Here is a 26679-nt window from a genome sequence, read left to right as displayed (position 1 = left end):
ATGCTAAATCTTGAATATAGCTATATTTTATGTTTGCTGGCTATCATTTTAATTTGGTGTTAATGTTTCACTATTGTTTGGTAAAATTTCTTAATAGATTTGCATAAGCTACATCGTGTATAATAGTGTAACATAATAGAACCAGGGCCCATATCCGGAATCTGAATTTTCATCTTTTTGTAATTCAAAGATTGTTCATAGAGTAAATTTTAGTTAATTGCATGAAATATCCTGAAAACTTGTCAGAGTTTAATGCATCTGATCTTTTTGACAAATATTGTGACGACCACAAATTAGGAAGTAAAGTGATTTCAAGAAATCTAGCTTAGTGAGTTTAGGGAAATATATTGAGAGTAATTTTAAAAATTCAATGAATAAAAAGAATATTAAACATTTGTTAGTTCAACATGTGGTTGAAGACGTCGTGTTACCTCAGGATGTGTAGGTTACGATGGATAGGGAATCAGTGTGTTCTGATTCCCCAGCTGTGGAACTCGAAAGACTTAGAATAGAAGCTCGTTTGAGAGAAAATAGGTTAGAAGTGCAGGCTCAGGATAAACGAGATAAATTAAAATTAGAAACCGAGTTATAACGTGAACAGTTAGAAGCTGATCGTGAGAGAAGAGAATCTGATTTAAAGCGTGAGCTATAAACATTTGAAGCCGACGAGAGAGCTAAACATAGTTAAGCTCAGATAAAACTTCATGAGATTAATGTTGAGAAAGAGTTATGAAGAGATTAGATATTTTTTACGAAGATAGAGTTTCTCCTCCTTTTAATGAAAAAGATGCAGATGAATAGTTATTTTTTTTTTTTTTTTTTTTTTTGTGTGTGGTATGGCACAAAAAGTTTATACTTTCTTTCCTGAGGCTAGAAATGATGATTATGAATGGTTTAAAAATGCTGTTTTACAGGCCTATGAATTATCTCATGAAGCTTATAGGATGAAGTTTAGGAGTTAGACAAAACAAGATGAGCTGACATATATAGAATCTAGTAGAGAACAATCAGATTGGTTTGATAAATGGTGTAAAGCTGCAGAGTGTAGGGAAGATTTTGATACATTAATAGAATTTATTTTAATTGAACAGTTTATAAATCGTTTCCGTGAGAATATCATGGTTTACTTAAATGAAAGAAAATTATCCACCCTTCGTGAAACAGCTGTATGTGTTGATAATTATGTACTGGTTGACAAGGAATTTAGGTCTAACGATAAAAAGGTTTAATAGGTCAAAAGACTATAGGGACACAAATTACTTGTATAGATCATATAGGTGAAAGGTCTAGTCCTGATTCATATGTCAAGTCTCAAAGCAGCAATCTTAATAGCAATTATAATACTAGCAGTTGTTTAGTATGTAATTATTGTAAGAAATCAATTTACATTGCGTCTGAATGTTTTAAGTTAAATAGGAAAAAAAGCTAAAACTGTGGCTCTAACCCTTGAAGCTAGACGAGGTCTTTAATCAGAAAATCATAAAAATTTAATCCTGTCAAAGTCGCATCGATAAAGATAGGTTTCCCGAGATCTAAAAAAGTCTGCTGTACTCTAGACATAACAGAATATAGTTCACTATGCCTACTTAATCAAATATGCTTATGCTCGTAAAGCATGATAGATAATATAGTCTTTCGAGCATTATCCTTTCCTATAAACGGATGCACTCATAAAAAATCTAACAAATCTTTATTACATAACGTACCAGCAATATGAAAGATGATTGTAATGAGTCTAATGACCACAAAATACAAAAGAAACATAGCTACATTTCATTAGTGGAAGTTATAAGATCATACCTTTATAATTGTAGGGGGAAGAAAATTATATGATTATATTCAAATAGAAAAATTATTTATGTTTTGTATTATTTTCATACATATACTAGAATGGCTCCTTCCAAAATCGGAATATAATTCCATCTAAGGTAATAAATGGGGTATTTGTTCCTGTGATTCCTTGGAAAGCTGTTCAGTATTTATAGAGTAAGATATACTTTAAGCAAGACCTCTAGATCTGCGTATTCTACTTCCTAATTTTCCTTTTATGAGATTAATTCCTGAAAATATTTGATCTCGCAAATAAGTGGATCTGAAAATGGAGAAAACCCCAGAAGAAAACGTCTTGATATCGCTTGTAGTTGTCTGGTAATCCACTTATAACACCCAAAACCATCTTATATTGTATTTTTTTTTCATTTAGTAGTATTCCCAGCTGTGTTGACCAACTGATGGCTTATTGTATTTCTAAAGACTCTGGATTAGAGAGTAAAACAATAAATTCTGATGCCTCTAATTTTTCAGCAAATCAGCTATTTCTAGCGCCAACTCTGTTTGGTAAGCATTAGTAAAGGCTGTCAAACTTGGTTAAAAAATATCTGTCCAATATAGTTGATATAAAAGGACAGGGTTGCTTCCATTTCTAATTATTAGGACCGTCCTTTAAAACATATTTCTATTTACAAAAAAAAAAAAAAAAATTATGGCATCATCATCAAACTCACAATATGTAGATTCTTTGTATTTCTTTAGTGATGAAAAGCGAACAAATGCACTTTTCTCAAGATCTTTGACAAACACTGCAAGCTTTCTTCTAGATGACAGCACTTCTTCAAAATACATAAAGCAGTTTCCTTTTCCTTGTAATTTCAGGTTAAGATTATTTAAATGTAAAATTATTTAGTGTTTCAAGAGTTTGGAACTATTTACATGTAGTTAAAAGACTCAGTGAAATTAATGTCTATAAAAGGCCTTTAATATTTATTAAGATTTAATCAAAATACTTTCTTAATAGTTCTACATGATTTCCTAGCTATAAATAGTTAAAAAAAGCTTAGTTCAGTGTTTAAAGCCGCAAAAGTATCTTGAAAGAGATGCCTGCTCTAGTAACTCTACCAAAGTCTCGTTATTATGTGCTTCCAATAGAGCTTAGCACTATAAAATGACCACTTTTTTGACAAAAAACCTATTAGTTCTAGTGTTCAAGATATATCGATAAGGTCTTCCACCCATATAATGCTAAACGGTTGGTTGCTGTTATGGTGGTTCACGGGCCCTTGTATGTATCATGTGCAGCGTATGGATCTTCATTGACTGTTTGTGGTTTCCAAATTGTCTATGAATGGTGTTTAATTTTTGCTTGATAATGACTTGGTAAATGAGAAAGTTAATGCCCGACCGAAGATGGGCAATGAGCCAGTTCTTAATCAGGAGTTGGAGGTTCTCATTCCTGATTTGCCTACTTTGTTTTCTTTGAGTACTGAGACTCATGCAAGACTGAAAGTTCTACTTGCACATCTAAAAATGACGTGTCAGTTGGTGATATCTGCACTGTTTTTTTTACCAACTTTCCTTGTGGAGACTCGTTGGTTTGTCATGCTGATTCCACTAATAATTGTTCTACTGAGTTATCTCGTGAAGATATGTTAGTTCATGTTACTTGTTCTACGGCTGATTGTTTTGCAAAAATGTCTTGTAATGATGTGCTTGTTCCTGAAAATATTTCTGCTGTCAACTGTTCTACCACCCTGTCTCGAGAAGACGTTTTGGTTTGTAATGTCAAGTCTTCTCCTTGTTCTAATAAGTTGTCTTGCGAAGACAGGTTAGTTTGTGATGATTCTTTTTTGAGAATTCTAAAAACCTGTTTTTTGACGGCACTTTTGTTCGTGACGATGTCTATTCCAATGATGATGTTAACTTGTCTGAGATATTTTTGTTTTATCAGTTTAATAATGATATGTTATTCGAAACATGTGTCAGAAATAACTGATATTTTGTTATCCAATGAATACTGTAATCCTAAGTCTGATACCGATTTGATTGTAGTTAAGAAGTTAGACCATGTTGTTTTTTCAGGTTTCCCTATAAATCAAGATTTATATCTTCTTAGTCTCACTCAGGAACAGTCTATAAGTGCTTATTTTGAAGTGAGTTGGATTTTGAATTATGATATAAGACATCTTTATTTGCATTTTTTAACAGAATAATATTCAGTTTTACTATGCTTGATCTGTGTTTCAAGCCAATGTGAAAACCAATTAGTCTTATCTGAAAATCTCTCTAATGTGTATTTCTGTATTTGATGTATTATTTTGCTATGTCCTTAAAAAATAAGTCAAACTGAGGCCGAAAATGGGCAAAAATTAGACTATTTAAACTTTGAAGTATCACTTAGAGTTTAAAATGGATAATTGTATCTTATTTTCATCTAAATGATTTTTTTTTCTATTCTTGTATGATAAAACTGTTGTTTGTATATGTGAAAATTTGTTGGTTGATAGCCCCTACTTTTCGCTAGTAAGGGGGATTTGTTATATATACAGTAAATTTATTTATAATTTATTACAAAACTTGTGATAAAGGTTTTTTTTTCATGTATGTTGATGTAAAAATAAAACTTTTCATATTTATATATGTTAATGTAATTTTAATTCGAAAATATCGTTGTGTTCTAAGAGAGTTCTAGAATCTGCTTCGCCGCCAGCCCTCTGACGGACGTGAGATATACAAGATGATTCATGAGTGTGTCCGCCGCGGGAAGGAACGGAGGAGGCTGTTACACCGCTAGTGTTTAGAGACATTTTTCAGCTACATATTCAGTGACTGAAATATATTGAGTGCGCTCAGCAATAGAGTATCTTGAAGAAGAAAAAGAAGTTGAAAAAATTCTCCATCAGAAGCTCTCCTCCTACATATGAACCTTTTATATCTGGAACTAAGAAACGTCTGTCCATCTCTGCATAGGAGTTTACAAAGACAACGCAAGAACTACTTGGTCCTAAGAATTCATAAGATAGCTTATTGCGATCTATTTCTCATACGCCCCGAGCATTTGTTTGGATCCAGTGTAATGACTATCCGATGAATGCTAAAAATCATTCTTGAGTGTTGCTGCTGGGTCTGGCATTGGCGAGCATTGAAATGGCAGTTTCCTCTTGAGGCTTATAGCAATTCTTTAGATTATCAGGAAACCCCACAAAGTCAGGAGCTTCAAGACTGCTAGGGGATGCAAAGTTCATTCGGATCTAACTTCAACTCAACATGTCTACTATGAAATTCCTCTTGCCAGGAATTAATCGGCCTAAGAGGATTAGTGTGTTGTGGATTGGCCATTTGTCCCCCACAGGATTTCGAATAGGTGTCAAAGCAACCAGGGCCGGATTAAGAAGTCTCCGGGCCCTAGGCTATTCAGGTTGGCGGGGCCCCTTTGAGTTACGGGTAAGCGAAGCAACCCCTTCCAGCTTGGGGGTGGGGTGGGGGGTGTCGGTGTGAGCCTGTTTAAGGTCTAATTAAATACATTCTGGCTATTTAGATTAAATGTAATAGGGAAAGTACATCAAGGCAACCAAAACCATTTACCAACAGCCATTATAACTATCTTGTTAAATCATGCATTTTAAAGAGAATAAGCTCAAGACAGCATAGTATCACTAGATTAGGCTATTTAAGTAGTGACATCATGTACCTACTATATTCAGCATAACCACTACAGCAGTATCATTCCCTTTATATATCACTGACCATTATTGTTATCATTGCATCATGCATAAGACTATCAAATCATATAAACTCAAGAAAGTAAAGAATTGTTAGATAAAGTAATGACTTATAGCCCTACACCTATTACATTCAACACAGCTACTGTTATCATTCCGTTTATATCACATTTTGCCATTAACCCTATAATAATCAGTAAATCATTCATATCAAAAATAGAACCTCAAAGTACAGTATTTCTAGATAATTAAATCTTTGCCATCTTATACCCATCTCCTTTAACATAATAATTCCATTTTCATTATTATTTACCATTACGCGTTTCTAATTATATGTTTTAAGAAAAGAAACAGAAGAATCCTAGGTTACTAAAGCAATAGCATTATACACACCTTTGGTATTTAACATAACCTCTACAGTCCCTTTTTGTGATTATCATCAAATCATGCATGTACATATATCAACTTCACAGGCACTTCTTAAGTAAACTAGGTTACTAAAGCATCATACACACCTTTGGTATTCAAAATAACCACTACATTCCCTTTTAGTGATGATAATTAAATCATGCATGTACATATATCAACTTCACAGGCACTTCTTAAATAAATTTCTTTCTGGATTTCATATTGGCAAAATCATCAATTATACTCTGAAAATCAATATTTCTTGTTAGATCAGACTCAATGGTCAAAAGGCTAGGTTACACAATTTGTCTTGGCTCATTGTTGAACGGAGCTGGTTTTTCACTCTTTTCAAAACAGAAAATGAACGTTCTCCTTCACAGTTAGTAGCTGGAAGTGTTAAGTAAAGGCGATACACTATGTCAACATTAAGGAAGGTTTCTGAGATACCTGCATTTCTTAAATGTTTCAAAGCAGCTGAGAGCGCACATTTTTCAGGTGGAGCTTTAGTCTGATTCATATACCCAGAAAAATGAACTATTTCTTCAACAAATGTGTCCTGAACATCTGCTGAAAGATGTTGTTGCAACTTTAATGCAGCTTCTGTCAATTCTGCATCTGGCATAGTAGTAATTTTGAACAAAAATCCAAACTTGTCATTGAGATTCTGGTAGATTTCTTTTCTTTTCACCAATTCTGTAATCAGTGAATCCAGAATGACGAAGTACGTAGCTGTCTTACATTTCTGCCTTGGTAGCAATACAATTTCATTGTCTGGCTCTTCAAAATTGCGTTTCCTCTTCCTTGACCGCTGATGATCAGCCCGGTAACTGTAGTCTTTCACCAGCAGTTTAGCTTTCTCTTCAAACATTTCAAAAGCTTCATCATTGCAAAGTGAGATTACAAATTCCAATAAGCCTGCATAGAGGTTAGCACAAGTAGCCATTTCAATTTCAGTTTTCTGAAGTGTCCTGTTCGTGGCATTTAACCGTTCCAGTATACAGTCCCAAAGCACACAGAGTAAGGCCAATTCAAAATCTTCCAATTTTGATGCTAAGCTGGCTGTTTCGCTTCTTGTAGTTGCTGTCTGGTCTTCATCCTCTGCTATTTGGATCAAAGCAGAACGTATTTCAGCAAAGCTGTCTTTCAAAGCATGTGTTGCATCATGCTGCGCTGACCACCTTCTTGTTGATAATGATTTGATGACATCTCCATGAATGGTTGACTTGAGTATACTCCACCGATGCGTTGAAGCAGAGAAAAAATTAAAGAGTGCTTGTAAAAGTCCAAAAAATGAAACTGCAGAAACACAACACTCCGCAGCACATGACCCAACAAGATTAAGAGAATGTGCTGAGCAGGGCACATATTCAGCAAGTGGGTTGATTTGCTTGATACAGGCTTGCAATCCATTATATTTACCCGACATGTTACTTGCATTGTCATAGCTCTGGCCACGGCAATCCATAATAGAGAGATCATGTTCAAGCAGAGTATCCAGTACTACATTCATCATTGTTTCTCCATCATGGCCTGAAAGAGGAATGAATTTTATAAAGCGCTCTACAGGCTTACCACTGGAGTCGACAAAGCGAACAATGAATGTCAGTTGATATGTATGTGAAATATCTGGTGTTGAATCTACACTTATTGCAAAGTATTTTACAGTTTTCACAGCTGCTATGATGTTATAGTTCAATAAATTCATTGCAAATAGTAGATGTCATGTAAGATACAGTGCCTCTTCCTGCATTCTCAAGGCGTGACACATGATTTGCTAAGATTGGATCAAATTGTGCTAACAGTTCTATGATTCCTAGGATATTACCATTGTTTTCCGAACCAAAAACCTAATTTTCTCCACGGAAAGCAAGTCCTCCTAGAGCTAAGAATTTAACAACAGCAACAACTCTTTCTAGAACTTTTCTCCAATAAGTGTGCTCTTTTTCAGTTTGATTTTCCAAATGAGAATCCAATAAGCCTTTTCTCTGTGCACGAAATACACTGGCTAAAATGCAGCTCCTGTGAGTGGTGCTGTTTTCATGTTCCTTGAAACGCTTGGAATTTTTCCAGTCATTGAACCCCTGTGTGAAGGCATTTTCTTTGGTAGAAAATAGCTTGCATGCTGAACAGTACACTTTTCCTGAGCTTTTAGAGTATACCATCCATGATCTTTTCATAGTTTCTGAATTTGCAATCTTCCTATAAAACATAGATGACTTTAAACAACGACGATTTCCATCATCATAAATCCTTGCTGATTTCCTAAAGTCAATGTTCAGAGTTTGACTGAAGTTTTCTGCAATGAAAGCATTACGTAGATAATCTGGGATTACATTTGGCCATGAGGCAGGATCTTTTAAGACAAATTTTATGGATGAAATGTCTGTAACATTGAGAGTAGACACAAAAGAAGTAGATGCTGGCTGCGAAATAATGGAGGGAGGGCTTCCTGTATGATCTGACGTATCTGCAGATTCAACTGCACTGGTAACATCAGAAACTGTTTTCGTGAGCATGTCTGTGATCTTTCTGCAGCTTCCTACATCTTTCTTTTTCTGTTCTTCTTCTTGAATTTTCTTCTTTCTTTTCTGTGACCCACTCCCATAAGAACGTCCAACATCACGTTCACGAGATGCCATAATGAGGATGTATCACTGTCTGTAATCCTGCAAATACAAATTTTTCATTATCAATTATTATTATTTTTTTATTATTATTAATTATTTATTTTTCAACATCAGGTTCACGTCTTTACTGGTCCATGCGTCTTTACTGGTCAAGTAACTCTATCAGGTACCTCCCCTAACATTTAGAGGCGAAAACAAAAATTTATCCATACACATCAATGTCTATTAACAACACTTCAGTTAATTTGTCACAGTACAAGTCTAGATAACGAGTAATTACTACAGAAAATTGGAGAGGAATCTCCCATACTCACCCATTAGCGGGAAAACACAACCGTTCTGATGTAAACAAAGGCGTGTTGAGTGTTGCCATCTATGGTTAGGTTTATTTATTTTTATTTTATTTTATTTCATTATTTATTTTTGTTATGATTAATTTTAAAAAATCAATTTTACTCTCCAAATACTTGAATTTTTTTAGGTAGGGACCACTTTGCACTTGCACCATGTGCGCAGTCTTGGATGAGCCCCTGAACCCCTTGGATCGCGGGGCCCTAGGCAAATGCCTAGTTTGCCTATGCGGTAATTCGGCCCTGAAAGCAACATGTAACTGGTGTTGATACACCCAGTCTCATACATACACTTGTATGACTTTCTTCATTCCCCACTCATATTCGAGGACAGGACCTCTACTTCGAGTAACAGGACCTTCTTATACTCTCTTATTACCTTCTTCCCTATCGCTATCATTCGTTGTACTATTATGATTTCCATCTATACTCATTACATGTAATATATCATGCACTATCCCATGTACTTCATTATTATGGGGTGCTAAAATATAACTTACTTTTTAAGCAATTCATCCATTTCATTAAAAATATTTTCTAATTCACCAAAAGAATCAATCATGCTACTTATCATTCGCTTATCTCTCTGTCTCATATGTGTTATACTTTCATTTATATAATCTAAGGGAAACCCAAACACACTATAAATATCCTTCATACTCACCACTCTTCATCTGTAATAACGCTTTTATCTTCCATGCTTACTAGGACATTTACTGTACACCCTTGTCAAATCTATTCTGATTTTCACCTATACCTATACATTTTCCTAGCGAACGCTAGACGAGCAAGTCAAATTTCTTAGCATGGACGCCAGGCAGGGTCAAATTACAGTTTCAGAAATTAACAGTGTAATCACACAAGCAATCTGAATGTTGAAACAGTTTCAAGAATTGATGAACAGTCTATTATCCTGTTTCCAGCAGAATATTCAGTGTCTGCATTTCAATAAAGTAAGATAAAAAGAAAAAAAAAACATCTGAATAAGCATCGCGATATTTTGAAGAAACTGGTGTGAAAATGTAGCATAAGATGCGACTGTTTATCAACTTGGAGGACAAGGAACATGTAAAAATGCTGTACAAACGACTCAGTCCGCAAAAAGAAGTATCGCCAGAAGTATCAAGCTCGTTAAAGATCGAGGGAAAGTTTGTGAATTCATATAAACTTTAAAGGATGTTTAGAGCTCAATGATGGCCGAGAGGGGACATTGGAGCCGGAAATGTACCAAGAAAGACGTCAAAAAGATAAATGAAAATTTAGCGTTTTATTTTGTTACAAGAAAATTAAAACTTTGCTTTCAAATCGCCTGTTGATAGTTTATATTCCCAATAAAATGAACGGTAGAACGTTGGGTCCGGTAAAATAGTCTTAGACGTCTTAAAGGTCGATTACAAAATTCCATTCAAAACCATTACTATGTTTACTGGATTGGGTAACAATATGTCAGTGAGGTATGAATCAGAATTTAACACAAGTTTAGAATTTGATCGAAAGAGAAAGGGTGACACTAGTATCTGAGAAACAAAGTAATAAATCCTTTGAAGGTGACCAAGAATGGAAATGGTAAGCAAAGACTGATTCTTGATTAAAAGCTTGTTAATCTTTATTTTCACACATTTAAGTTTCGAAATGAAAATGCTTTTACAGTGTAAGAAATGTTCAAGATCGAAGATTTGATATTTTCTTGTAATCTGAAGTTTGCTTATCGGATAGAATTCTATCAAAATTTCGGTAATATCTGTTTCTTATTGAAGAAAAATTATTTCTTTTTCATAATGGATTATATTTCGGTATTTTCTAAAGCGGGGGTAAATCTTTAACAAAGTTCTTAAAGAGCCTGTTAGATATTTGAAATCTAAATGAGTGAGTATTATATGATGGCAGAGCTGAGGATGGTTGTTTTGAGGGGGCACTGGATGCAAACTGTTTGCTTTAAAAGCTTTTTCAAGATTTGGGTTTATTCACAGATAAGTGTAATTGGGTTCAGACTCAAAAATTTTATTTGGTAAAGGTGCGTCCACACTGGCAACATCGTGTCTACCGACATATCAACAAGAAAGTTGGAAACCTTACAATCAACATCGGTACAGATATCGACAACAATGTATGAAATTTTGTCTGCTACAATGTCTGGCAACATATTGGCAACACGCGTCAACTTGGAGAAGCCGTTCGCACCTCATTCTAGAGACTTGAAAAGTATGTCGGTGTGCCAGGACATACTGTGTATACCTGTAATTACAATGATGTTATATTTTCTGAAACCACATTAAAATGCGTGTAAAGTAGCGATTGCAAGTGTTCTGCTTTGACACAAAATTAGTGTGCAATATATGTGAGAAAAGAAACTATTAAATACTATGCTAACATGCGCAGTTTCTTACCTGATATCCAGCATCATAGGTCTTGTGTGGCTTGTGTTTGTCAGCTAGAAACAGCATGATGCTGAACGCGAACCACTGACTCTTATATGCGTCTTCAGCTCCATCACCAGACTTCTTTTCTTGACATTTTTTCAGTTCTCTTCGGAACTGTGTCAAGGGGTTCTTCATTTTCTTCTGCACTTCATTTCTCTCCATCTGAATATTTTCAGCTATTTCACGCCAGGCCTCTGCCCTCTTGAATCGGTGTTTGTATAGTACATGGGTCGGATCCCATAGCAATGGGTATCCTCGATAATATTCAATTAACTGAACAATCTTTTCTCTCGGTGTTGTGTGTCTGTCCAGGTATCTCCAACCACATCGACTCGTCCATAGCCAGGGTAGACAACATATCACCAATAAATCTCTACCAACATCTTGACAACAATGTTTCGTCAACAGTCTAACAACTTGTTGCCTACAAAGTTGTACACAGTGATGTCGACATGTTTTATCGCTAGTGTGGACGCACCCATAGGTTTACAGTGGAATAATACTGAAGGCAAATTTCATAACTGTAACGGTAAACTATGTCGTTTATGACCTTGTTTAGATGCCAAACATTCTGAAATAGCGAAAACTCTATTGTACCGAAAATCTTTTGGCTAGAATTGTCTGTTAAATAATTACCACGAAATTTGTCATCAGTGATATTATTAAGATTAATTCGGTACAGTATTTCTGTATTTTTACATATTGGATAAAGCTAGTTGGGAACCTAATGTGGAAATATCAGTAGTATAGATGCTCTGGTTGAGATCACGTTTTGACGCAGAAATTCATACTTTTTTTTTTCTTTTTGTTTTTTAAATGAAGATGATCTTTCCTTTGACTCTATATGTGCATCAGAAGTATTCAATCTATTACTATATAGTGGCCCCTCAGATGTAGTAAGTTTATCACTATATTATGATGCCTCAGATGTAGGCATATTGCAAAACCTCAGATATAGGCAATTTATTATTATATTGTGACGCCTTATACGTAAGAAATTTACTAATATATTTTGACGCCTCGGCTGTAGGAAAAAAATTATTGCTATGTTGTGATACCTCAGTCATAGGTTTTTTTGAGTAATTTTGAAGCTTTTGGTGATAAATACAATGAAAATTTTGTTCATGAGTAGTGTGCTCGGAAACTGGACAGCAAACGAATCTGTTCGAAATTACACATGAAGGGAGCAGTAAGCGGTCAACTGAATTATGAAAAGTGGAGTACACATTGTTCAAAATCATTGTTTAAACGTTTTTCAAGATTACAAAAATTTTATGCAAGTAGGTGGCAATGGCCAGATTTACTATTAATCGCAAAGTAAATATTTGAAACTTGTACTAAATGCACTGTTCATATCATCAATGTATGGAAGACCAGAAAAGACAACAATAAAGCGGATTTTTCCAGTCGTTTCAACTGACATGGATGATTGGACAATTCCTGCTTAAATTTTTCGGAGATATGGACATGTGCGAGTTAATTCATGCTATAGACAGTTTTGCTATTCGTTAAAAAAAAATAAGTGCAAGAGGTTTTAATTGCCAATAGTGGTGTCCAGGCACAAAGGCAATTGATGCTTTAACTCGAGGTTTGGTAATTGGAAAAAAAAAATGGATAGTTTCTCCACCTAGCTTTATAGCAAAAGTTGTCAATAAAATGGTGTCAGAAACTCTTCATTTAAGATGGAAATTCCAGAGTGGAAGTCCTCTACATTTTGACCTTTGATATTATCGCGGGAAATTGTTTAAAGTATTTTGTTAAATGTTTTGAATGTTTACGTAACAAAAGTCTTTTTTACACACGGAAAAAAAAGATATATAAGTTTTGGAAATTTTTCACTGAAATTTAAAAGTTAGAAATAGAGGGTAAAGATTTTGAAATTATGAGCATACTGTATGTACGATTTTTTTTTTTTTTTTTTTTTTTTTTTTTTTTTTTAAATTTTTTTTTTTTTTATTATTAATCTGATTTCAAGGACCAGGAATGCAACAGTCGTTTCAGATGGTAGCATCTAATTTGGACAGAAAATTGGGGAGACTCAATGGTCGCATATGTGCGTATCTTCTATCATCGATGAGTGACTGCACCAACAAGGCCTACAAACTTCGTTTTCAACAATGACTGACTTCATTGTTACGAGCAAATGCCAATACACGGTGCTCTATATATTACGCTTTTATTAGATGCATGAAATGAGTGGTTACTTAGATCCTACGGATAGTTCATGTGTTAAATCTTTCCAAAAACCTGCGAAACAGTTGACTGGTAGATCGGTGCATACCAAGGATCTTATTGACAATCAGATGCAGCAGAATCTGTGCCGCTTGTATTCCCCTTTATTGAGAAATTTCTATATGATTTTGATGGGCCATTTGTAATATTTTTTCTTTCTTTTTTCTTCCTTTTTTTCAGATTGGAGGCATTGAGTTTTTTTTTTCTTTTTATTTAAAGATTTCGTTGTTGAACTAGATTATCTAAATAAATTTTAATGAAAAAATATCAATACTGAGAAGTTTTAGTTTTAATAGCAGAAGGTGTCACAAGGGCTTTTCCATATTCGAATGTATTTTGCGGGATAAAGAGGAAGCTACAATGGTTTTGTCCTTTGATCTATTTAGGCCTATTCTTGAGAGACCTTTTAGAAACATCTGTATCTCCAAATTGGTAAAAGAAGAAGGAAAGTGAAAGGAAAGCCCTTTTTTTATTGTAACCAAACAAAGTATTGTTACTTTGTTGTCTCCCTTTCTTTGGTTTTATGCTGTAATGCAATTCAATGTTTTATTATATTTATAAAGATAGAGACTGCGGAGTGAAGTGAGGAATGAAATTTTATCACGTTACGAATTATAGCGAAAAATAGTTGTCCTAACGACATGTAAGGAGAGGTTGGCGTTTTGTTACTTAATTTCGGTTATCATGTAGGCAGTGGCCGATGCGAATTAAGTGTGGGGTAAAACATATTCGATGTTTGAAGAGATTTTTACTGAAAAGTCACTTTCTAGCACATGCTAGCCCGAGCAACACAAATTTATTATTATTATTATTATTATTATTATTATTATTATTATTATTATTATTATTATTATTATTATTATTATTATTATTATTATTATTATTAATAAAAAAGTGAGGTTCCATCATTCGAATGTAGTTTACGCTTTATTATTGCTGTGGATACGCAGGTTTCCATAGGTTTTTGAAAACAAAAGATTTTTTTTTATGTATGTTTTTTTTTTTTTTTTTTGTTTCTGGAGCGGCAGAGGGGGCTCATATATTAATTGAATGAATTTATTACTAATTTTGCTTTGAATATGCAATGTTATATCAATACGGTGCGCTGTTATGAGTAGGGTTAACCGGCACTGTGCACTGTAATAGGTAGGGTCAACAGATACTATGCACTATAATGGATAGGGTCAAAAGGCACTGTGCTCAGTAATGGGTATGGCCAACCAGCACTGTGCTCTGTAAATGTTAGGGTCAAGCGGCACTGTACTCTATAATGGGTAGGGTCAACTGGCACTGTGCTCTGTAATGTGTAGGGTCAACTGCCACTCTGCCCTGTAATGGGTAAGGTCAACCGACACTGGGCACTGTAATGGGTACGGTCAACCGGCATTGTGCTCTGTAATGGGTAAGGTCAACAGGAACTCTGCTCTGTAATGGGTAGGGTAAAATCGGCAGTGTGCTAGGTAATGAGTAAGGTTAACAGCCACTCTGCTCTATAATCGGTAGGGTCAAATGGCAGTGTGCTAGGTAATGGGTAAGGTCAACCCGTACTGTACGCTGTACTGGGTAGGGTCAACCCTCACTGTGTTTTTTAATGCGTAGGGTCAACCGCCATGTGCTCCGTAATGGGTAGGGTCAACCAACACTGTGCGCTATAATGGGTTGGGTCAACCGGCACTGTTCTCTCTAATGGGTAGGGTCAACCCGCATTGTGCTCTGTAATGGGTAGGGTCAACTGGCACTGTGCGCTGTAATGCGTAGGGTAAACCGTCAGTGTGCTCTGTAATGGAAAGGGTCAACTGGCACTGTGCTCTGTGATGGGTATGGTCAACTGGCACTGTGAGCTGTAATGGGTGGGATCAACCGGCACTGTGCTCTGTAATGGAAAAGGTCACCTGGCACTGTGCGCTGTAATGGGTAGGGACAACCGGAACATTGCGCTGTAATGGGTAGGGTCAATCAGCACTATGCTCTGTAATGATTAGGGTCAACTGGCACTCTGCACTGTAATGGGTAGGTACAACCGGCACTGTGCGCTGTTATGGATGGGGTCAACCTGCACTGTGCGCCGTAATGGGTAGGGTCAAAGGGTACTCTGCTCTGTTATGGGTAGGGTCAACCGGCACTGTGCGCTGTAATGGGTAGGGTTAACCGGCACTGTGGTCTGTAATGGATAGGGTCAACCAACACTGTGCACTGTGATGTGTAGGGTCAACCAGTATTGTGCAATGTAATGGGTAGAGTCAACTGGCACTGTGCTCTCTAATGGTTAAGATCAACAGGCCCCTTGCTCCATAATGGGTAGGGTCAACCGGCATTATTCTCTTTAATGCGTAGGGTCAACTGGCACTGTGCTAGGTAATGGGTAGGGTCAACCAGCACTGTGTGCTGAAATGGGTAGGGTCAACCGGCACTGTGCTCTGTAATAGGTAGAGTCAACCGACACAATGCTGTGTAATGGTTAAGTAAACTGGCACTATGCGGTGAATTGGGTAAGGTCATCCGAAATTGTTCTCTTTAAGGCGTAGCGTCAACTGGCACTGTGCTCCGTAATGGGTTGGGTCATCCGGTACTGTCCACTGTAATGTGTAGTGTCAACCTCCACTGTTCTCTGTAATGGGTGGAGTCAAATGGCACTGTACTCTGTAATGGGTAGGGTCAACGAGACTGTCTCTGTAATAGGTATGGTCAAAAAGCACTGTGCCCTGTAATGCGTAGGGTCAACCGGTACTGTGCACTGTAATGGGTAGGCTCAACTGGCACTGTGCGCTGTAATGGGTAGGGTAAACCAGCACTATGCTCTTCAAGGGGTAGGTTTAACCATCACTTTACATTGTAATGGGTAGGGTCAACCGGAAGTGTGCGTTATAATGAGTAGGGTCAACTAGCACTGTGTGTTGTAATGTGTAGGGTCAACCAGCACTGTGCTCTGGAATGGGTAGGGTCAACTGGCACTGTACGTTGTAATGGGTATGGTCAACCGGCACTGTGTGCTGTAATGAGTAGGGTCAACTATCAATATGCGCTGTAATGGGTAGGATCAACCGACACTGTGCTCTGTAATGGGTAGGGTCAACTGGCACTATGCGCTGTAATGAGTGAGGTCAAACGACACTGTGCTCTATAATGGGTAGAGTTAACCGGCACTGTGCGCTGTTATGGGTAGGGTCAACCGACACTGTACACTGAAATCGGTATGGTCAACCGGCACTTTGCTTTGTAATGGGTAAGGGTAACTGACACTCTGCTCTGTAATGGGTAGGTTCAACCGGCATTGTGATCTGTAACTGGTAGGGTCAACCAGCAATCTGCTCTTAAATGGGTATGGCCAGCTGGCAATGTGAGCTGTAATGGGTAGGGTCATCCGACACTCTGCACTGAAACAGGTAGGGTCAACTGGCACTATGCTCTGTAATGGAGAAGGTCAACTAGCACTATGCTTTGTAATGGGTAGGTTCTACAGGCACTGTGCTCTGTAAAGGATAGGGTTAACCGACAATCTGCTCTGTAATGGGAAGGGTCAACCGGCACTGTGCTCTGTGATTAGTAGGGTAAACTGGCACTCTGAACTGTAATGGGTAGGGTCAACCAGCACTGTGAGCTATAATGGATAGGGTCAACCGGCACTGTGCGCCGTAATGGGTAGGGTCAAATGGCACTGAGCGCTGTAATGAGTACGGTCACCAGGCACTCTGCTCTGTATTGGGTAGGGTCAACCGGCACTCTGCTCTGTAATGGGTAGGGTCAACTGGCACTCTGCTCTGTAATGGGTACGGTCAACTGACACTGTGCACTATGATGTGTAGGGTCAACCAGTATTGTGCACTAATGGGTAGGGTCAACTGGCACTGTGCTCTCTACTGGGTAAGATCCACTGGCACATTGCTCCGTAATGGGTAGGGTCAACCGGTATTGTTCTCTTTAATGCGTAGGGTCAACTGGCACTGTGCTCCGTAATGGATAGGGTCAACCAGCATTGTGTGCTGTAATGGATAGGGTCAACCGACACTCTGCTCTGTAATGGGTAGAGTCAACCGACACTATGCGGTGAAATGGGTAAGGTTAACCGGCATTGTTCTCTTTAATGCGTAACGTCAACTGCCACTGTGCTCCGTAATGGGTTGGGTCAGCCAGTACTGTCCACTGTAATGTGTAGTGTCAACCTCCACTGTTCTCTGTAATGGGTAGAGTCAAATGGCACTGTACTCTGTAATGGGTAGGGTCAACGAGAACTGTCTCTGCAATGAATATGGTCAAAAGGCACTGTGCGCTGTAATGCGTTGGGTCAACTGGTACTGTGCTCTGTAATGGGTAGGCTCAACTGGCACTGTGCACTGTAATGGGTAGGGTAAACCAGCACTATGCTCTTCATGGGGTATGTTTAACCGTCACTCTACGTTGTAGTGGGTAGGGTCAACCGGCAGCGCGCGTTGTAATGAGTAGGGTCAACTAGCACTGTGTGTTGTAATGTGCAGGGTCAACCAGCACTGTGCTCTGAAATGGGTAGGGTCTACTGGCACTGTACGTTGTAATGGGTATGGTCAACCGGCACTGTGTGCTGTAATGAGTAGGGTCAACTATCAATATGCGCTGTAATGGGTAGGGTCAACCAACACTGTGCTCTGTAATGGGTAGGGTCAACTGGTACTATTCGCTGTAATGGGTGAGGTCAAACGACACTGTGCTCTATAATGGGTAGAGTTAACCGGCACTGTGCGCTGTTATGGGTAGGGTCAACCGACACTGTTCACTGAAATGGGTATGGTCAACCGGCACTTTGCTTTGTAATGGGTAAGGGTAACTGACACTCTGCTCAGTAATGGGTAGGTTCAACCGTCATTGTGATCTGTAACTGGTAGGGTCAACCGGCAATCTGCTCTTTAAAGGGTATGGTCAGCAGGCAATGTGAGCTGTAATGGGTCATCCGAAACTCTGCACTGAAACAGGTACGGTCAACTGGCACTCTGCTTTGTAATGGGTAAGTTCTACAGGCACTGTGCTCTGTAAAGGACAGGGTTAACCGACAATCTGCTCTGTAATGGCAAGGGTCAAACGGCACTGTGAGCTATAATGGGTAGGGTCAACCGCCACTATGCGCTGTAATGGGTAGGGGTCAATCAGCACTGTGTTCTGTAATTAGTAGGGTAAACTGGCGCTCTGAACTGTAATGGGTAGGGTCAACAGGCACTGTGAGCTGTAATGCATAGGGTCAACCGGCACTGTGCGCCGTAATGGGTAGGGTCAAACGGCACTGAGCGCTGTAATGGGTAGGGTCAATCAGCACTGTGCTCTGTGATTAGTAGGGTAAACTGGCACCCTGAACTGTAATGGGTAGGGTCAACCGGCACTGTGAGTTGTAATGGATAGGGTCAACCGGCACTGAGCGCTGTAATGAGTACGGTCAACAGGCACTCTGCGCTGTAATGGGTAGGGTCAACCGGCACTCTGCTCTGTAATTGGTAGGGTCAACTGACACTGTGCACTGTGATGTGTAGGGTCAACCAGTATTGTGCAATGTAATGGGTAGGATTAACAGGCATTGTTCTCTTTAATACGTAGGGTCAACTGGCACTGTGCTCCGTAATGGATAGGGTCAACCAGTACTGTGTGCTGTAATGAGTAGGGTCAACCGACACTATGCGGTGGAATGGTTAAGGTCAATTTGCACTATGCGATAAAATGGGTAAGGTCAACCGTCAATGTGCTCAGTAATGGGTTAGGTCAACCAGTACTGTCCACTGCAATGTGTAGCGTCAACCGGCACTGTTCTCTGTAATGGGTAGGGTCAACCGGCACTGTGCGGTTTGATGGGTATGGTCAACTGACCCTGCTCTGTAATGGGTAGGTTCAACCGGTTCTCTACTCTGTAATGGGTAGAGTCAACAAGATCTCTCTCTGTAATGCGTATGGTCAAAAGGCACTGTGGACTATAATGCGTGGGGTCAACCGGTACTGTGCTCTGTAAAGGGTAAGCTCAACTGGCACTTTGCGCTATAATATGTAGGGTCAACCAGCACTATGCTCTTCAATGGGTAGGTTTAACAGGCACTGTGCGTTGTAATGGGTAGGGTCAACCGGCAGTGTGCGTTGTAATGGGTAGGGTAAACTAGCACTGTGCGTTGTAATGTGTAGGTTCAACCGGCACTATGCTCTGTAATGGGTAGGGTCAACTGGCACTGTGCGCTGTAATGGGTAGGGTCAACCGGCAATATGCGCTGTAATGAGTAGGGTCAACTAGCGATATGCGCTGTAATGGGAAGGGTCAACCGACACTGTTTCTGTAATGGGTAGGGTCAACTGCCACTATGCGCTGTAATGGGTGAGGTCAAACGACACTGTGCTCTATAATGGGTAGAGTTAAACGGCACTGTGCACTGTAATGGGTAGAGTGAACCGACACTGTGCACTGAAATGGGTATGATCAACCAGCACTGTGCTCTTTAATGGGTAAGGGTAACTGATATTCTGCTCTGTAATGGGTAGGTTCAACCGGCAATGTGCTCTGTAACGGGTAGGGTCAACCGGAAATCTGCTCTTTAATGTGTAAGGTCTACCTGCAATGTGCGCCGTAAGGGGTAGGGTCATCCGACACTGTGCACTGAAACAGATAGGTTCAACAGGCACAGTACTCTATAATGGGTAGGGTTAACTGGCAATCTGCAATGTAATGGGTAGGGTCAAACGGCACTGTGAGCTATAATGGGTATGGTCTACCGGCACTGTGCTCTGTAATGGGTAGGGTCAATTGGTACTGTGCACTGTGATGGTTAGGGTCAACCAACACTGTGCGCTGTAATGATTAGGGTCAACCGGCACTGTTCGCTGTAGTGGGTAGGGTCAACTGACTTTATGCACTGTAATGGGTAGGGTCAACTGGAACTCTGCTCTGTAAAGGGTTGGGTCAACTGGCACTGTGCGCTGTAATGGGTAGAGGGAACTGCCACTCTGCTCTGTAATAGGTAGGGTTAACCAAATTGTCCGTTGTAATAGGTAGGGTTAACCGGCAATGTGCACTGTAATGGGTAGGGTCAGCCAACACTGTGCACTGATGTGGGTAGGGTCAACCGGCACTGTGCTCTGTAATGGTTAAGGTCAACCAGCACTCCACTCTCTAATAGGTAGGTTAAACCTACACTGTGCTTTGTAATGGCTAATGTCAACCAGCAATCTGCTCTCTAATGGGTAGGTTCAACCGAAACTGCGCTGTAATAGGTATGTTTAACCGGCACTGTGCTCTGTAATGGGTAGGGTAAACTGGCACTCTGCGCTATAAGAGGAAGGGTCTACCGGCTGTGTGCATCGTAATGGATAGAGTCAACCGTCAATGTGCGCTCTAATGAGTAGGATCATCCGGCACTATGCGCTCTAATGGGTAGGGTCAACCTTCACTTCGCGCTGTAATGGGTAGGATATACCGGCACTGTGCTCTTTAATGGATAAAGTAAACAGGTACTGTGCTTTATAATGGGTAGGGTCAACTGGCACTCTACGGTGTAATAGGTAGGCTCAACCAGCTCTGTGCTGTATGCACTGTAATGGATAGGGTCAACCATCAATGTGCGCTGTAATATGTAGGGTCAACCGGCACTTCGCGATATAATGAGTAGGGTAAACCGGCACTCTGCTCTTTAATGGGTAGGGTAAACTGGTACTGTGCACTATAAGGGGTAGGGTCAACTAACACTCTGCACTGTAATAGGTAGGGTCAACAGGTTTTGTGCACTGTAAAGGGTAGGGTCAACTGTCAAAGTGATCTGTAATGGTTAGGGTCAACCGGACTGTGCACTGTAATGGGTAAGATCAACCAGCACTGTTCTATGTAATGGGTAGGGTCATCTGGTACGGTGCGCTATGAACTGTAAGGTTAACTGGCATTGTGCACTGTAATGGGTAGGGTCAACCGACACTGTGCACTGATGTGGGTAGGGTCAACCGGCACTGTGCTCTGTAATGGTTAAGGTCAACCAGCACTCTGCTCTCTAATGGGTAGGTTCAACCTACACTGTGCTCTGTAATGGCTAATGTCAACCGGCAATCTGCTCTCTAATGGGTAGGTTCAACCGAAACTGCGCTGTAATAGGTATGTTTAACCGGCACTGTGCTCTGTAATGGGTAGGGTAAACTGGCACTCTGCGCTATAAGAGGAAGGGTCAACCAGCTGTGTGCATCATACTGGATAGAGTCAACCGTCAATATGCGCTCTAATGAGTAGGATCATCCGGCACTATGCGCTCTAATGGGTAGGGTCAACCTTCACTTCACGCTGTAATGGGTAGGATATACCGGCACTATGCTCTTTAATGGATAAAGTAAACAGGTACTGTGCTTTATATTAGGTAGGGTCAACTGGCACTCTGCGCTGTAAAGAGTAGGGTCAACCGGCAATGTGCGCTGTTATGGGTATTATTAACTGGCATTGTGACCTGTAATGGGTAGAGTGAACTGCCACTCTGCTCTGTAAAGGTAGAGTTAATCGGCACTGTGCGCTGTAATGGGTAGGGTTAACCGGCAATGTGCACTATAATAGGTAGGGTCAACCGGCACTGTACTCTATAATGGGTAGGGTCAACCGGCACTCTGCTTCTGTGATGGGTAAGGTCAACCGACACACTGCTCTCTAATGGGTTAGTTAAACCTACACTCTGTTCTGTAATAGGTAATGTCTTCCGGGTATCTGCTCTGTAATCTGTAGGCTCAACCGGCACTGTACTCTGTAATGGGTAGAGTTAACCAGCACTGTACTCTGTAATGGGTAAGGTCAACTATCCCTCTGCACTTTAATATGTAGGGTCAACCGGCTCTGTGCACTGTAATGGATAGAGTCCACCGTCAATATGCGCTGTAATGGGTAGGATCAACCGGCACTATGCACTTCAATGTGTAGGGTCAACCGGCACTTCGCGATATAATGAGTAGGGTAAACCGGCACTCTGCTCTTTAATGGGTAGGGTAAACTGGTACTGTGCACTATAAGGGGTAGGGTCAACTGACACTCTGCACTGTAATAGGTAGGGTCAACAGGTTTTGTGTACTGTAAAGGATAGGGTCAACCGTCAATGTGCTCTGTAATGGTTAGGGTCAACCGGACTATGCACTGTAATGGGTAAGATCAACCAGCACTGTTCTATGTAATGGGTAGGGTCATCTGGTACGGTGCGATATGAACTGTAAGGTTAACTGGCATTGTGCACTGTAATGGGTAGGGTCAACCGACACTGTGCACTGATGTGGGTAGGGTCAACCGGCACTCTGCTCTGTAATGGTTAAGGTCAACCAGCACTCTGCTCTCTAATGGGTAGGTTAAACCTACACTGGGCTCTGTAATGGCTAATATCGACCGGCAATCTGCTCTCTAATGGGTAGGTTCAACCGAAACTGCGCTGTAATAGGTATGTTTAACCGGCACTGTGCTCTGTAATGGGTAGGGTAAACTGACACTCTGCGCTATAAGAGGAAGGGTCAACCAGCTGTGTGCATCGTAATGGATAGAATGAACCGTCAATGTGCGCTCTAATGAGTAGGATCATCTGGCATTATGCGCTCTTATGGGTAGGGTCAACCTTCACTTCGCGCTGTAATGGGTAGGATATACCGGCACTGTGCTCTTTAATAGATAACGTAAACAGGTACTGTGCTTTATAATGGGTAGGGTCAACTGGCACTCTGCGCTGTAATAGGTACGCTCAACCAGCTCTGTGCTGTGTGCACTGTAATGGATAGGGTCAACCATCAATGTGCGCTGTAATGGGTAGGGTCAACTGGTAGGGTCAACTGTAAGGGGTAGGGTCAAATGGCACTGTGCACTGTGATGGGTAGGGTCAACCAACACTCTGCGCTGTAAAGAGTAGGGTCAACCGGCAATGTGCGCTGTATTGGGTAGAGTCAATTGGCATTATGTACTGTAATGGGTAGGGTCAACCGGCACTCTGCTCTGTTATGGGTATTATTAACTGGCACTGTGACCTGTAATGGGTAGAGTGAACTGCCACTCTGCTCTGTAAAGGTAGAGTTGATCGGCACTGTGCGCTGTAATGGGTAGGGTTAACCGGCAATGTGCACTGTAATAGGTAGGGTCAACCGGCACTGTGCTCTACAATGGGTAGGGTCAACCGGCACTCTGCTTCTGTGATAGGTAAGGTCAACCAGCACTCTGCTCTCTAATGGGTTGGTTAAACCTACACTCTGTTCTGTAATAGGTAATGTCCTCCGGCTATCTGCTCTGTAATCTGTAGGTTCAACCGGCACTGTACTCTGTAATGGGTAGAGTTAACCAGCACTGTACTCTGTAATGGGTAAGGTCAACTATCCCTCAGCACTTTAATATGTAGGGTCAACCGGCTCTGTGCACTGTAATGGATAGAGTCCACCGTCAATGTGCGCTGTAAAGGGTAGGATCAACCGGCACTATGTACTTCAATGTGTAGGGTCAACCGGCACTTCGCGATATAATGAGTAGGGTACACCGGCACTCTGCTCTTTTATGGGTAGGGTAAACTGGTACTGTGCATTATAAGGGGTAGGGTCAACTGACACTCTGCACTGTAATAGGTAGGGTCAACAGGTTTTGGCCACTGTAAAGGGTAGGGTCAACTGGACTGTGCAATGTAATGGGTAAGATCAACCAGCACTGTTCTCTGTAATAGGTAGGGTCATCTGGTACAGTGTGCTATGAACTGTAAGGTTAACTGGCATTGTGCACTGTAATGTGTAGGGTCAACCGACACTGTGCACTGATGTGGGTAGGGTCAACCGGCACTGTGCTCTGTAATGGTTAAGGTCAACCAGCACTCTGCTCTCTAATGGGTAGGTTAAACCTACACTGTGCTCTGTAATGGCTAATGTCAACCGGCAATCTGCTCTCTAGTGGGTAGGTTCAACCGAAACTGCGCTGTAATAGGTATGTTTAACCGGCACTATGCTCTGTAATGGGTAGGGTAAACTGGCACTCTGCGCTATAAGAGGAAGGGTCAACCAGCTGTGTGCATCGTACTGGATAGAGTCAACCGTCAATGTGCGCTCTAATGAGTAGGATCATCCGGCACTATGCGCTCTAATGGGTAGGGTCAAACTTCACTTCGCGCTGTAATGGGTAGGATATACCAGCACTGTGCTCTTTAATGGATAACGTAAACAGGTACTGTGCTTTATAATGGGTAGGGTCAACTGGCACTCTGCGGTGTAATAGGTAGGCTCAACCAGCTCTGTGCTGTGTGCACTGTAATGGATAGGGTCAAACATCAATGTGCGCTGTAATGGGTAGGGTCAACTGGTAGGGTCAACTGTAAGGGGTAGGGTCAAATGGCACTGTGCACTGTGATGGGTAGGGTCAACCAACACTCTGCGCTGTAAAGAGTAGGGTCAACCGGCAATGTGCACTGTATTGGGTAGAGTCAATTGGCATTATGTACTGTAATGGGTAGGGTTAATCGGCACTCTGCTCTGTTATGGGTACTATTAACTAGCACTGTGACCTGTAATGGGTAGAGTGAACTGCCACTCTGCTCTGTTAAGGTAGAGTTAATCGGTACTGTGCGCTGTAATGGGTAGGGTTAACCGGCAATGTGCACTGTAATAGGTAGGGTCAACCGGCACTGTGCTCTATAATGGGTAGGGTCAACCGGCACTCTGCTTCTGTGATGGGTAAGGTCAACCAGCACTCTGCTCTCTAATGGGTTGGTTAAATCTACACTCAGTTCTGTAATAGGTAATGTCCTCCGGCTATCTGCTCTGTAATCTCTAGGTTCAACCGGCACTGTACTCTGTAATGGGTAGAGTAAACCGGCACTGTACTCTGTAATGGGTAAGGTCAACTATCCCTCTGCACTTCAATATGTAGGGTCAACCGGCTCTGTGCACTGTAATGGATAGAGTCCACCGTCAATGTGCACTGTAATGGGTAGGATCAACCGGCACTATGCACTTCAATGTGTAGGGTCAACCGGCACTTCGCGATATAATGAGTAGGGTAAACCGGCACTCTGCTCTTTAATGGGTAGGGTAAACTGGTACTCTGCATTATAAGGGGTAGGGTCAACTGACACTCTGCACTGTAATAGATAGGGTCAACAGGTTTTGTGCACTGTAAAGGGTAGGGTCAACCGTCAATGTGCTCTGTAATGGTTAGGGTCAACCAGACTGTGCACTGTAATAGGTAAGATCAACCAGCAATGTTCTATGTAATGGGTAGGGTCATCTGGTACGGTGCGATATGAATTGTAAGGTTAACTGGCATTTTGCACTGTAATGGGTAGGGTCAACCGACACTGTGCACTGATGTGGGTAGGGTCAACCGGCACTGTGCTCTGTAATGGTTAAGGTCAACCAGCACTCTGCTCTCTAATGGGTAGGTTAAACCTACACTGTGCTCCGTAATGGCTAATGTCAACCGGCAATCTGCTCTCTAATGGGTAGGTTCAACCGAAACTGCGCTGTAATAGGTATGTTTAACCGGCACTGTGCTCTGTAATGGGTAGGGTAAACTGGCGTTCTGCGCTATAAGAGGAAGGGTCAACCAGCTGTGTGCATCGTAATGGATAGAGTCAACCGTCAATGTGCGCTCTAATGAGTTGGATCATCCGGCACTATGCGCTCTAATGGGTAGGGTCAACCTTCACTTCGCGCTGTAATGGGTAGGATATACCGGCACTGTGCTCTTTAATGGATAAAGTAAACAGGTACTGTGCTTTATAATGGGTAGGGTCAACTGGCACTCTGCGGTGTAATAGGTAGGCTCAACCAGCTCTGTGCTGTGTGCACTGTAATGGATAGGGTCAACCATCAATGTGCGCTGTAATGGGTAGGGTCAACTGGTAGGGTCAACTGTAAGGGGTAGGGTCAAATTGCACTGTGCACTGTGATGGGTAGGGTCAACCAACACTCTGCGCTGTAAAGAGTAGGGTCAACCAACACTCTGCGCTGTAAAGAGTAGGGTCAACCGGCAATGTGCGCTGTTATGGGTATTATTAACAGGCATTGTGACCTGTAATGGGTAGAGTGAACTGCCACTCTGCTCTGTATAGGTAGAGTTAATCGGCACTGTGCGCTGTAATGGGTAGGGTTAACCGGCAATGTGCACTGTAATAGGTAGGGTCAACCGGCACTGTACTCTATAATGGGTAGAGTCAACCGGCACTCTGCTTCTGTGATAGGT

General features: G+C 40.8%; 2 protein-coding genes across 2 annotated transcripts; both read right to left on the bottom strand.

Annotated features, from left to right (window-relative positions):
* Positions 1-6186: 6186 nt before the first annotated feature.
* On the bottom strand, positions 6187-7608 carry LOC137618824 (zinc finger MYM-type protein 1-like). Its single transcript, XM_068349036.1, has one exon. The coding sequence runs from the start codon at positions 7606-7608 to the stop codon at positions 6187-6189; it is 1422 nt and encodes a 473-aa protein (XP_068205137.1).
* A 142-nt stretch (positions 7609-7750) lies between these two features.
* On the bottom strand, positions 7751-8542 carry LOC137618814 (zinc finger MYM-type protein 5-like). The gene has a single exon (XM_068349025.1). The coding sequence runs from the start codon at positions 8540-8542 to the stop codon at positions 7751-7753; it is 792 nt and encodes a 263-aa protein (XP_068205126.1).
* Positions 8543-26679: the final 18137 nt, after the last annotated feature.

This window comes from Palaemon carinicauda, chromosome 2, assembly GCF_036898095.1.
Source record: "Palaemon carinicauda isolate YSFRI2023 chromosome 2, ASM3689809v2, whole genome shotgun sequence".
Classification (NCBI taxonomy): domain Eukaryota; kingdom Metazoa; phylum Arthropoda; class Malacostraca; order Decapoda; family Palaemonidae; genus Palaemon; species Palaemon carinicauda.
This window is presented reverse-complemented; position numbering and strand designations above follow the sequence as displayed.

Bases quoted from the DNA above. Each gene is read 5' to 3' on its own strand.
- LOC137618814 (XM_068349025.1), bottom strand. From the start codon at position 8,542: ATGGCATCTCGTGAACGTGATGTTGGACGTTCTTATGGGAGTGGGTCA.
- LOC137618824 (XM_068349036.1), bottom strand. From the start codon at position 7,608: ATGAATTTATTGAACTATAACATCATAGCAGCTGTGAAAACTGTAAAA.